The 13768-nt window shown below is 41.7% G+C and overlaps 1 protein-coding gene across 2 annotated transcripts in view; it reads right to left on the reverse strand.

Annotated features, from left to right (window-relative positions):
* The window catches only part of AFG3L2 (AFG3 like matrix AAA peptidase subunit 2), a 1447137-nt gene that overhangs the window by 401952 nt on the left and 1031417 nt on the right, over positions 1–13768 (reverse strand). For both annotated transcript variants that reach the window (XM_044067171.1, XM_044067172.1), the window contains 2 exons: positions 12627–12734; positions 12405–12530 (listed from right to left, as the gene is read on the reverse strand). In XM_044067171.1, coding sequence (XP_043923106.1) covers positions 12405–12530; positions 12627–12734 — 234 coding nt within the window. The remainder of the gene's footprint in view (positions 1–12404; positions 12531–12626; positions 12735–13768) is intronic.

Below are 13768 nucleotides of genomic sequence, written 5' to 3' on the forward strand. Positions count from 1 at the left end.
ACCCAGAGTGACAGTGAAGCACCACTGTCAGAGGATGCCAGACCTCCTGTGGAAGGGGAGCTGGGAATGCTTACAAGGAGAAAGTTGAGACAGACTCAGCTCTCAGACCCTACATTGCAAGGCCTGAGGCAGGTAGCTAGGGAGGCACCCTATTCTCAAGAAACGGGGGAATCTGTATACTGGGACAAAGGGTTACTATACAGAGTGGACCCCTGAGGGAGGGTAAGAAGGTGAGAGAGTACAGCAGTTGGTAGTGTCTAGAGCTTACCATCTGGTGCTTCTAGCCATAGCCCATGATATTCCCTTTGCAGATCATATGGGCATAAAATGTACAAAGAGGCATATTATGCAGAATTTCTATTGGCCTGGAATTTCCAGAGATGTAACAGGGTACTGCAGGACCTATTAACAGTGCCAAAAGGTAGGCAAGGCAGGAGACAAGGTGAGAGCTCCTTTGATGCCTTTGCCTGTGACTGAGGAGCCATTTCAGAGGGTAGCTATGGATACTGTGGGCCCTCTGAGTACCTCAAGTTCCACAAGGAAAAAGTATATCCTAGTGATAGTGGATTATGCTACATGATACTCTGAGGCGGTGGCTTTGTCCTCCATTGAGGCAGAGAAGGTGGCAAATGCGTTGTTACAGATTTTCAGCAGGGTAGGTTTCCCAAAAGAAATACTGACTGACAGAGGTGCCAATTTCATGTCAGACCTGCTGGCTTGTCTGCAGAAGTCCTGTGGGGTGAAGCACATGAAGACTACCCCCTACCATCCCCAGACTAATGGTCTTATTGAGAGGTTAAACTCTACAGTCAAGTCCATGCTACGTGCATCTGCAGATCAGTTTAGGCGGGAGTGGGACAAATATTTGCCCCATCTGTTGTTTGCTTACAGAGAGGTTCCCCAAGAATCCACAAGTTTTTCACCCTTTGAGTTGCTGTATGGGCATAGGGTGAGGGGACCTCTAGATTTAATTTGAGATGAGTGGGAAGGTGAGTGCGAGTCTCACAAGGAGTCTGTTGTTGCATACGTCCTAAACCTCAGGACAAGGCTCATGGAACTCATGGGCTTGGCCCAGGAGAACCTGGCAGAAGCCCAAAAATGGAAAAAGGTGTGGTATGACAGGAATGCTTGAGCTAGAGAGTATACTGTGGGGCAGCAGGTAAAGGTTCTCACTCCTGTCAGACACAACCAGCTGCAAGCAGCTTGGGATAGACCCTACAAGGTGGTAAGAAAGGTAAGTGATGTTAATTACATTGTGAAAATGCTAGGTAGAAGGCAGGGGTACAAATTGTACCATGTTAACATGATGAAACCTTACCATGATAGGGAGACCCTTGTGCTGAACATTTGACGTGGATTTCAGGAGGAGTCTGAGGGAGATCTGGGGAATGATCTCCTCAGTGAGGCTCGGGCTGACACCTCAGTGGAAGGGGTAGCAATGTCCCAGCAGCTATCTCCATCCCAGGTTCGAGAAACCGAGCAGTGTTGCAGGAATTTGGGGACATGTTCACTGGGAAACCAGGGTGCACCCACCTGGGGCAGCACCAGGTGGATACAGGACCCCAAAGGCCTATTAGGCAGGCCCCTTATAGAGTGCCTGAGAGAGTCAGACTCTGAGGGAGGAGGTACAGGAGATGTTGGAACTAGGGGTGATTAAAGAGTCCAACAGTACCTGGGCCTCCCCAGTGGTGCTGGTGCCAAAGAAGGATGGCAGCACTAGGTTCTGTATGGACTTCAGGAAATTAACTAGTCACACAGAGTCAGATGCTTACCCCATGCCTAGGACAGATGAGGACCTAGAGTAGATGGGTGGGGCTAAGTATCTTGCAACCACTGATCTTACCAAGTGTTACTGGCAGGTGCCTTGACTCCCAGTGCTAGAGAGGTCAGTCTTTGTGACTTCTTTTGGCTTGTATGAATTAACAAAGATGCCCTTTGGGATGAAGAATGCCCCAGCGACTTTCCAGAGGCTGGTAGATTGTATCCTAGCAGGAGCAGGAGGGTTTGCCCTTGCTTAACTAGATGATATTGCCATCTACAACCATTCCTGGTCAGAGCACCTTCAACAGGTCAGGGAGGTGCTGGGCAGACACAGAGGGCAGGGTTGACCATTAAGCCGAGAAAATGTCAGGTGGGTATGGCAGGGTCTCCTACCTAGGACATACAGTGGGGAGTGGTAAGATAAGGCCAGAACCTGCCAAAGTGGAAGCCATTCATGCATGGCCTGCACCTGTTACTAAAAAGCAGGTGAGGGCATTTTAGGGACAGCAGGGTACTACAGAAAGTTCACCCCCAGTTATAGTACCATAGCTGCTCCCCTCACAGACCTGACAAGGAAGAACAGGCCAGATAAGGTAGTGTGGACCCCAGCATGTGAGCAGGCATTCCAGAAGCTTAAAGAAGCATTGGGAGGACCCCCTGCATTAGCCAGCCCAGATTACAGCAAAGAATTTGTTGTGCAGGTGGATGCTTTGAACCATGGAGTGGGGGGTGTACTTAGCAAGATTGCTTCAGAGGGGAAGAGCACCCAGTGGTTTATCTCAGTCGTAGTCTCCAACCCAGGGAGGAATGCTATGCAGCTGTAGAAAAGGAATGTCTAGCCATAGTGTTGGCACTACAGAAACTTCAGCCTTATCTGTATGGAAGGAAATTCACTGTTACGACAGATCATAACCCCCTTACATGGTTAAACAGAGACAGCCAGCAAAATGCCAAGTTGCTAAGATGGAGCCTGGGGTTGCAAGCATATATGTCCATGCAGCATTGCAGTGGGATTAGCAATGCCAATGCAGATGGGCTCTCAAGACAGGGAATGGGGTAAGGTACACTCAGGCAGACCTAACTCCCTCAAGCAGCGTTTCTCAAGAGTCACTTGAAAAACTAGCTTGAGTTCTCCAGTGGGAGAGATATGTGAAGACTGGGTGAAGATAGATGAAGGCTGCCAGCCTAGCCAGATAGAATTTTGGAGATAATTCTATTATCTGTAAATATTAATGTAAGCCACAGGCTTGTTGTCTTAAATGGTAAAAATAGTGTTACACGTGGAACTGGAAAAAAATGCATCAGCAGTGCACTCTACTGACCAAGTAAAGCATGTTGTGACCCTTTGATGTTAAAACTCAGAGTCAGTAAGTCTAGAGTGGGGCATCCTGCCTATTGTTTTAAGGCCAGAGGTAATGGCCAGAATTTGCATGCATAAATGTCCTTTATTGCTCTGGTTTCTGCCCAGAGGTGAAGAATGTAAATGTAGTTTCTGTTAGCCTGGGAACCCAGGGAAGTGTGAAGAATGATGTAATGTGAACCAGGAATGTGATTTTAAAAATGGAGAGAATCAGAGAGCATTAAGCATTTTTGTCTTGACCATCCAACTCATCAGCACCGTCTTGCTCTATATGTAAGTTTATCTTAAACTTGTGTTTTCTCTTAGAAATAGCCAGAAACTAGAAAGATTAGACTAAGTGTTTTTCTGTGATGTCAGAACTGTACTACTGAATTATTTTAAGTATTTCTCTGTGATCTCTGAACTCTTAACTAGCACTGTGTAGTAAAACGTATTGTCTTGTGTTTTGACTATTTGTTATTAAACATTTTAAACCCTTTCAACTGTGGCTGTTTTTGTAGAGATAATTTAAGCTCTTTAGAGCACTTGCATGCCTTTGGTAAACTGCACAAAGCCACTTCAATAGCTTTAGCCCTTGGCTATACTACCAATTGGATAATAATACTGCACAGTAATAATTGGACACCCTTTTAAGGGCCTTTGAGTAGCTGAAAAATATTAGTGGGTAGTGGCAGCTGGTACTACCGTACAGTCTGGGGAAAAAGGGGCACAGCTGGAGAACCTGTGCCAGCCTTCCCCAGGAGTGTCTGCGTAGTTATATAAACTCTTCTCAAAGTGTGTGTGTGTGTGTGTGTGTGTGTGTGTGTGTGTGTGTGTGTGTGTGTGTGTGTGTGTGTGTGTGTGTGTGTGTCAGCTACTTGGACAGGGACACGAAGCACTGGTTGGACAGAGCAGGTACTGGAGGTTTTAGCTTGCCCACTACGCTGACATGTGGACCCTATAGCTGTGCCAGTGGGGAGTCTTATTGGGGACCTGGAGAGCAAGTGAGCGACCAGCCCCGGACTGACTGTGATCTCTGTGTGCTCTTAAGGGAAATTGCATTTTACTGTGTGTATTTGCTATCCTTTCCTCCTACATGAGATGCCCCTCACTGGTGTTAGTGGCGCGGACTAGGCTCCTTGATTGCTGAGCCAGGGCACGGGCGTCATAGGTATTATCTATTTTATAAACTGCAGCATGGACGTTTGCATTGGTATAGCACTCATGACAGCAAACATACTTCACAGATCATATTTATACTAACACTAAGAGAGATATTTAGCAAGTACTCTTTTTACTTAAAGACAAAAGTAGAAACTGCTGATAATACACTCCTTATATCTAAAATTAAAGATCTTGGAAGACAGAACCTTTCAGATCATCTCTGGTAACGTGTTCTACTTCTCGTCTTCTTTCGGCTGCTCCCATTAGGAGTCGCCACAGCTGATTATCTGTTTCCATTTCTTTCTGTCCTCTGCATCCTGCTCTGTCACACCAACCAATTGCATGTCCTCTCTCGCCACATCCATAAACCTCATCTTAAGCCTTCCTCTTTTCCAGCTACCTGGCAGCTTCATCCTCAGCATCTTTTCCCCAATATACTCTGCATTCCTCCTCAGCACATGTCCAAACCAACGTAATCTTGCCTCTCTGACTGTCTCCAAACCTTCCAACCTGGGCTGACCCTCTAATATACTTAGTCCTAATCCGATCCACCCTTGTCACACCCAGTGCAAATCTTAACATCTTTAACTATGCCACGTCCAGCTCTGACTCCTGCCTTTTTGTCAATGCCATGGTCTTCAACCCATATAACATAGCTGGTCTCACTACCCTCTTATAGATCTTCCCTTTCACTCTTACTGGTACTCGTCTGTCACAAATCACTCCTGACACTCTTCTCCACCCACTCCATCCTGCCTGTACTCTCCTTCATCTCTCTTCCACACTCACCATTACTCTGAACTGCTGATCCCAAGTATTTATACTCATTCACCTTTGCCACCTCTACTCCCTGCATCCTCACCATTCCTCTATCCTCTCTCTCATTCACACACATATATTCTGTCTTAGTCCTGCTGACCTTCATTCCTCTTCTCTCTAGAGCATATCTCCACCTCTCCAGGGTCTCCCTCCACCTGTTCCCTATTCTCACTACAGATCACAATGTCATCTGCAAACATCATAGTCCACGGGGACTCCTGTCTGATCTCATCTGTCAACCTGTCCATCACCAATGCATATAAGAAAGGGCTCAGAGCTGATCCTTGATGCAATCCCACCTCCATCTTAAATGCATCCGTCACTCCAACCGCAGACCTCACCGCTGTCATACTACCCTCGTACATATCCTGTACCACTCTTACATACCTCTCTGACACTCCCGACTTCCTCATACAAAACCACAACTCCTCTCTAGGCACCCTGTCATATGCTTTCTCCAAGTCCACAAAGGCACAATGCAACTCCTTCGGACCTTCTCTGTACTTCATCAACAGTCTCAGAGCAAACATCGCATCTGTAGTGCTCTTTCCTGGCATGAAACCATACTGCTGATCACTAATCATCACCTCCCTTCTTAACCTAGTTTCCACTACTCTTTCACATAACTTCATGCTGTCACTGATCAATTTAATTCCTCTGTAGTTACTACAGTTCTGCACATCACCCTTATTCTTAAAAATCGGTACCACAACACTTTTTCTCCATTACTCAGGCATCCTCTTACTTTCCAAGCTTTCATTAAACAATCTAGTTAAAAACTCCACTGCCATTTCACCTAAACTCCTCCATGCTTCCACAAGTATGTCATCTGGACCAAGAGCCTTTCCATTCTTCATCCTCTTCATAGCTATCCTTACTTCCTCCTTGCTAATCCACTGCACTTCATGATTCACTATCCGCAACCTCCTCTCCCTCTCATTCTCTTCATTCATCAGCCCCTCAAAGTACTCTTTCCATCTGCTCAATACACTCTCCTCGCTTGTGAGTACATTTCCCTCATTATCCTTTATCACCCTTCCCTGCTGCACATCTTTACTAGCTCGGACCCTCTGTCTAACCAATCGGTACAGGTCCTTTTCTCCCTCCTTAGTGTCCAACCTTTTAGTGTTCTACTGCTGGAACTTTTAGAACTGGTGTTCCCCAGGGGTTTGCAGGACTAACATTCTACTCATCTTTTTATCAGTGATTTTCACATTGCTCTACTAGGTTCCCGGCTAATGCTTTACAATGATCAGCTAGGGCTTCTGAAATCAGAAATCACCATTGGAAAGAAAATTTAATTCAGTTTGCAAATACTCATCTAACTGTGACACTGGCTTTACACAAACATGCTCACAATCAACTGTAACAAAACCTTACCAATAGTTTTTGGTTTACCTAGGAAGTTGGTGGATACAGTCACTCTCCTCATAATTAACTTAATAATAGATCAAGTTCAGCATTTTAAGTACTTCATAGTATAGCTAGATCCATCCTTAACCTTTATGCCCCACATTACATTACATGGTGACAATATTCTAAAGAATTTCAGGATTAGCCAAGTTCCAATCATCTTACCAGGAATCAAACTACTGGTATCACTCTCCTTATATCAAAACAATAGTATGTTCTCCCACCTTTTGCTGATGTTTAGTAATTTAGTCAAGTCTAACTCTTCATGGCCTCAAAGGCATTAGGCCTGTCAACAACTGCTTCTTTAAGCTCTTTTAAACTCATATCCATTACTTCAGTAAAGCTGTCCCACCATCTTAGCTTTTGCTGCCCCACTTCTTTTGTCTTCCATCTTTCCCAGTATGAGTGTCTTCTCTAGTGACTCCTTTTTTCACAATGTGTCCAAAGCATCTGAGTTTTAGTCTTACTATCAGCCCCTCCCATAAAGTCTAGTCTTACTTCCTTGAATATTAACTGATTTGATCTTTTTGCAGTCCATTGAAATCTCAGTTTTTACCAATACAACAGTTCAAAAGCTTTGATTTTCTGGTGCACGGCCTTACTTGTAGTCCAACTGTCACAGTCACATATTATTGCTGGGAAAACCATAACATTGACTATACTGAACTTCTGCTTACTATGTGATATCTTTGCTTTTTCTACTTTATCCAGATTTGCTATAGCCTTCCTCCAAGGAAGTAAGTGTCTGAATTTTATTACTACAATCACTACCAGTAAGTGACTGATCCTTGAGACAAGGAAAATAAAATCCATCAATACTTCTTATTTCTTCCTTATCTATTTGCAGATAATTGACAGGACTAGACAACATATTAATATTTTTTTTTAATTTTAAGCATCAAGCTACTTGCATTTTCTACTTTCAACTTCATCAATAGGTTCTCCAGCTGCTCCTACTCCTTGCTTTAAGGCATGAAAGTAGTATCCTCTGCAAATCCAAGGCTGTTAGCCTTTCTTCCAGCAACATAGATTCTAGCGTTTGATTTATATAAGCCAGTATTTCGTGTGGTACATACTCAGTGTACAAATTTAGCAGCATATAAGGTCAAAGAGAACAGATTACAGTGGTTCAGGTACATGAAACAAGCAGGGCCAGCAACCTACAGTCATGTTGCACTCCTTTCTCAAACTCACACCATCCAGTTATTCCATATTCAGTTTTAAGCACTGATTTTTGGACTTCATGCAGATTCCTCAGGATGCAAATAATCTTCTTGGTCTTCGTGCAGATTCCTCAAGATGCAAATGATGCGACCTGAACTGGTCAGTTTGTTGTGCCATGTTTAATCAAGGACTTCAGAAAAGTCAGTATAACAGTACTAAATATTTTTCTGGAACTTTCTTAGTTTTTCTGTTATTCAGCAGGTGTTAGCACCTTCCTCTTCTAAAATCAGACTGTCAGTTCTTAAGCTATATAAAGATGAAGACTAGCTTGCAGAATATTAGCATTACCTTGCTAGCACACAAAACAAGTGTGACTTTTTAATAATCTAACCACACTTTATTATTGCCCTTTTTTGGAACTGGAACATAAAGTGACCTTTTCCAATCAAATAGTCATTGTATTTTCCAAATTTGCTTGCAGATTACTAGTAACACTATAAAAGCATCATTTTGCAGGATTTTAAACAATTCAGATGGAATTCCTTCACTTCCTGCAGCAAGATTTTCTAGGTCCAATTTAACTGCAGTCTTCAAGATGACTGGCTCCAGATGAGAGAACATACCAGTGTATGTGCTGGTGGTATTAGGATACTTCTTATATAATTCAGAAGTAGAGGATACAATGATACATTTTTGAGGTGTACCCTGTGGTTGAAGAGACCCAAAGGATAGCTTTACACAAGCCCTGGGACAAATCACTCCACTCCTTTTCCCTAGCTGCTGTGGGGGAGGCTATACGCTCAGATGTTTGTTTTTTTTTTTTTGGTATGAAATCTGTCTAGGTGAGATACAGATGGAACCCTGTCATACCTCTATTAGAGGTATCTGGGATCTACTCCCAAAGTAATATTGGAGGAACACTGTGAGGGCCCATGGAAATATCAAGTTGTGGTTCATCTGAAATATCCACAGTCTGCAAGGCCTCAACAGCCATACCAGACTCTGATAGGGTCTCAGTAGTGGGCAACTGAGAGGTAACCTGACGTACCACAGGTTTTATCACGTCAACAGGTACATCTGAATCAAAAACATTAGACTGTGCATCTGCCCTGGGCCTCTTAAGCTTTTTCTTTGGCAATAGAGGAACATCTGGTGATGCAGAATCTACCATCTTAGACTGGGCCAGGCATTGGAGACACTGAGTTTCCAGAAAGGTGTTGGAGAGAGGAAAGTCATGACCTACGGGTTTTGGAAACAAACAAGTGACAAATGAAACTAACTAGACATGGTGTTTCCATTCAAACGTTGGCCCCACATATTAGCTTAGACAACATACACACACCACCAACCCTAGAAGAAATCAGTGGATCTCAGGTAAAAACAATATTAAGCACACACTTAAGCTTCCCAACCATGGTAAACTCCCAGACGTTTTTACCCCCATCACAACACACAGTCCTGCCTTTCAGAGCACACAGCTCCCTTATCATTTCAGTCTTCCTGCAACAATGGCACACATCTGTTCCTGTACACAAACAAAAGTAAGATAGTTTTGTTTTCACTGATACTAGGCTTTATGATGTTTATATGATTTTTACTATCCCGGTACACCTGGCCCACTTGGTTTTTACGAACCTCCTCCAGTAAAAAGAGGTTACTTCAATAGATCACCTTTTCAAATAAAGAATACTAACTGAAATAAAGCCACACACATTTCTGGTCATTTACGAAGAATGCGTCTCATTTAATCAGCAGCGGTAGTCAGATCTGATGAAGTACAAATGAAAGTGCCACAAATGTTAGATAACTTCAAAATAACATACAGATAAGTTTAGACAGCACTCCTTTCTAAGGATTGCAGCCCTGGATTATGCTCTTTCCCTCTTTTCATATGAAAAGTCACCTAATGGCAAGTACAAAAGACTAGAATAATAAATACCCTGGGCCCCCACTTACCGACACATACAGGAAGAAACTTAATGGCTTAAATCAATTACAGAACTGAAGGGATCTTCCTTAATCAGGACTGGTAGAGAATACTCAAAACAGATGTATTTTGACTATTTTAATGTATTTGATGGGAATTTATACTTGATAAGAATTGGTAATGAATTAAATTAATTGCAAATAAATTTTATTTGATGTGAATTTCTACTCTATAAAATTGGTAAGGTGAATTTTGGTTAGTTTGCATTTCAGTGTTGTGATTAAATAAAATGAATGGAAGAGAAATGATAACACCACCAATGTGACCCACCCCCACTCATCCTAAGACACACCCACCATAACTCCACGGGTGAGCCAATAAAGTGCAAATACGCCCACATATACCCACCGAGGGTCACAGGAGGCAACAGCCATAAGCTCTACCCATATTTCAGTCAATAAATAGCCACGATCTGACATGTACTACTCAGTGTTCTAAGCAGCACTTATCTGCCGAATATAGCTTTTATGAATTCAAAAGAAATGAATGAGAATTGTTCTTTACGAACCTGAGACAGACCTGATGACCACATTTCTTCTTGGAATAGAGAGCCGCACCTAGATATACAGGAAATGTAGCCAACCAAGAGCACCTGAGAGGAAAAGGGAGATGGTGAACCCATCCGCCCCAAGGAAGCTAGGTGATAAAGGAGAACATCTCCACCAACCCACAGGCAATTTAACACCAATGTTCAGACATACAGCCTCAGGAAGATAAAGCTTTGGTACCCTGCCTTGACATCAGCAGTGACAACCCATAGGTCAGGAATACTGCAACAGTGATTTCAGTCAGGACATCTATAGCAATTACAGATTCAAAACACACACACACACACGTGCGTGCATAAAATACATACATTGTGAACAAGGTGGAAATGCATTAACATAAGAAAGTAATCTGAAAAAAATTTGTATCAGCAGTTGCAGAAATATACTACTTTTGCAAATGCCTTGACAGTTACAGATTCAACACACACATGTGCGCTGGTGCGTGCATAAAATGCATACATTGTGAACAAGGTGGAAATGCATTAACATAAGGAAGTAATCTGAAAATCTGAAAACAAATAAATATACTACTTTTGCAAATGCCTTGACAGTGGTTTATCATGTCTGAATTCTGTAACTACTTGAGATTCAAGTAGTGGTTGAATAACACCTATAACTTATGCTTTTCTTTGAATCCCAATTATAGTCTCTTCACAGGTGGTACATGTTTAAAGGCCTGTCATTCTCTGCATGTCACCTTGCATGTCATGTTTTATTTCAACTGTACCATGTTTTGTGACCTTAGTCCCTATTAATATACTATTAAACTACACTGTTTTTTCTTGCCATCTGTTTCAGGTCATAGTTGAAAAGGATTATTTGACCATTCGACTTCATGAAAACAGTAAACCGATAATAAATACTGTGTGTGTAAGCATCAAAATACAATAAGTTTACAAAGATGATGTTCTTGGGAGTAACATGGTGTGACTAGTAGAAAAAGTGGACAGACAGGGGCTTGGTGCACTCTTCTACTGTAATGCAAGACATCATGGTACATACCTCCTTGGTGCAACAGGTTCAGAAAAAACATGATAAATTGAAATCAAACTCAGAATCACCACATCTGCAAACTCACCAAGGAGAGTCACTGATGTTAGATTACATGTGAATAACACAAAACACTGGTGGACTGGGCATTGGATCTGTGTCCAGATATCAGAAGATAGACATAAAGGGACCTGGCTGTACACCATGCATCAGTAAGCAGGTTGGATTGAAATGGAAGGCATAAAATGAATAGATGGGGTGACTTGTTTTACTGTTAAAATAAAATGTATGAAAGCTTGCACTTTATAGCAACATAAAATATTCTTTTATAAAAAGACTGTCTAGTACAGGTATATTGTGTGACTCTGCGTGTGAGGGGAATGCTTACAATGGGTGCAGGAGGTCAGCTTTTAATTTTAGAGATAATGTCTGGAAGCTCTGCTATAATTTATAGTGATGATGCCTTTTTTAGTTCATGAAAGGTCAGTGGTGGATTGCGTACTCAGCGGTGTCACCGTGCATGACTTGGCATCTAAAAACTGGACACTGAAAGATGCAAAATTCACAAAATGCCAATAAAAATAAAGTACTCCAGTTTGCTTACACACAAATCATGCAGCACAGCAGCATTCATAATTTGAAAGACAATGCCTAGAAATACCGATGTGACAATATTAGGATGAAAACAACCTTATTATGCACATCACTTCTCTTAAAAACCTGGCTGTAGACATATTTTCATGCTATGACAAGCTCAGACCAAGCAATCCTTTTCTCATCATTCAGCAATTAGTGTGTGCAATTCACATCTGTAGCTAACTTTTCACATCATCAGGTGGTTCTCTATCACAGCTCAGAGTATTCCGTTTGATAACAGCCTTGATGATACTATCTGGGTATTACAATACAATATAGTTACAATAGCAAACATACTATAAAAGATACAAAGCTCAACAGACTTAGAGGATATACAATACATAGTCAAAAAAGATCTAAAAAGCACACAAGACTACTCTTGTTATATGATGCAAGTCTGTAAGTCACACAGCTGAGCATTTGAAACTGGTCTATTAAGTAGTAAGCCAATCAAAGTTGCTTTAAGTTTCACTGTAGCAGTTAAAATGTTATATGTACATCAAAGTAACAGAAATAGCCTTAAAGAAGCTCTACACCACTGCTATTAAACTTGAGTTACTTAAAAATAAAAGAATGCGAGTACCTGAAAATCCAGGAGTGAGTGCTGCAAGCTTTCTTGCCAATCCTTCCTTATCTACATCTTCCCTTAGTTTCAAAGGTCTGAGGTGGACCTTAAAAATAGATGCCCTTCCTTTTATGTCTGGTGGACCTAATCAAAAGTATAAACAATGTTTTTTTTTTCCATTATAAACATGATTTTTCCATTAACTGCTTTAACCTAGTTATACAACCACCATGGCCTTACCTATATAAATTTGCCTATCAAAGCGTCCCGGCCTCAGTAGTGCAGGGTCGAGGATATCTGGTCTGTTGGTGCCTGCCAAAACTACTACATTTGTTGCAGTGTTAAATCCTGCCAAAAAAAGAAAACAATGCAGAATTCAATCAACTCTCTTTTGTTCACATAGCTCCTTTCCAACAAAAACAACACATAGTATGTAACAAACATATTACTGCATCAGTTTAAGGGATCCCCATAAGTGAGTCAATGAATGGGCTCATCATCTGTTACCCTAAAAATCTGCAATTTTTTCTTGAAGACCTGTTGTTTGGGGCTGTACAAACCTGATGTCAATGGGCTCTGTAATGTCACATGTTGATCATAAGAACATATCAAACCTTGAGCCTACATACCTTTTGCAAATAATTAAAAAAAAATCAAGGATGATTTTCATATATATACTGCTAAAAATAATGCAAGACTATGTACTTGCCAAACACAGACAGAACTTCAACATCTGTGGCTGAACAGAGGTGCTGTCCAAGCACAAGGAGGGCATTACAGAGGCACCAAGAGTGGTCCCTTGTAAATCAACTGATAGTAATGTATCTGGCATGCTGAACATCAGGGGACCTTCAGTAGTGGCTCAACAACTGGGTTGAATGCCAGGTTGTAAATCCATCAGAGTGGTTGAGACAAAGATGGCCGCCATTCTATAAGCACTGCAGTACTTCAGCTCTCCAAAGACCAGAAACAAAAATCACCTCTGCGGATGTACATTTGGAGTTAATCAACTAATTGACAGCAATTAATAATCTACTAGAAGTCAGCGATCTTATCGAGGAAAAAAAATTGAAAAAAAATACTTGGTGACAACAGGATTGGAACTGATTGCTTGGTTGATTCTGAACAGAGCAACAAACAAAGGACTGAATTACCACATTACTGAAACTTTTACTTGGTAATCATCTCTATCTGCAGCATTTCAAAATGTCAAAAGAAGATAAAAATATGGACACTACAACTACTAAAACTAAACTGTCAGCATTACAGTCTCCAGAGAAGGAATCCATATTTAAGAGACAGAAAACATTCAGACAGCAAGAAACTGCAAAAACAGGGGCATCAGCGAAATCTGATCAACAGGTTACGATGGAAGAAATTAA

Source organism: Protopterus annectens, chromosome 3.part1, assembly GCF_019279795.1.
Source record: "Protopterus annectens isolate FY-2018-M chromosome 3.part1, PAN1.0, whole genome shotgun sequence".
Classification (NCBI taxonomy): domain Eukaryota; kingdom Metazoa; phylum Chordata; order Ceratodontiformes; family Protopteridae; genus Protopterus; species Protopterus annectens.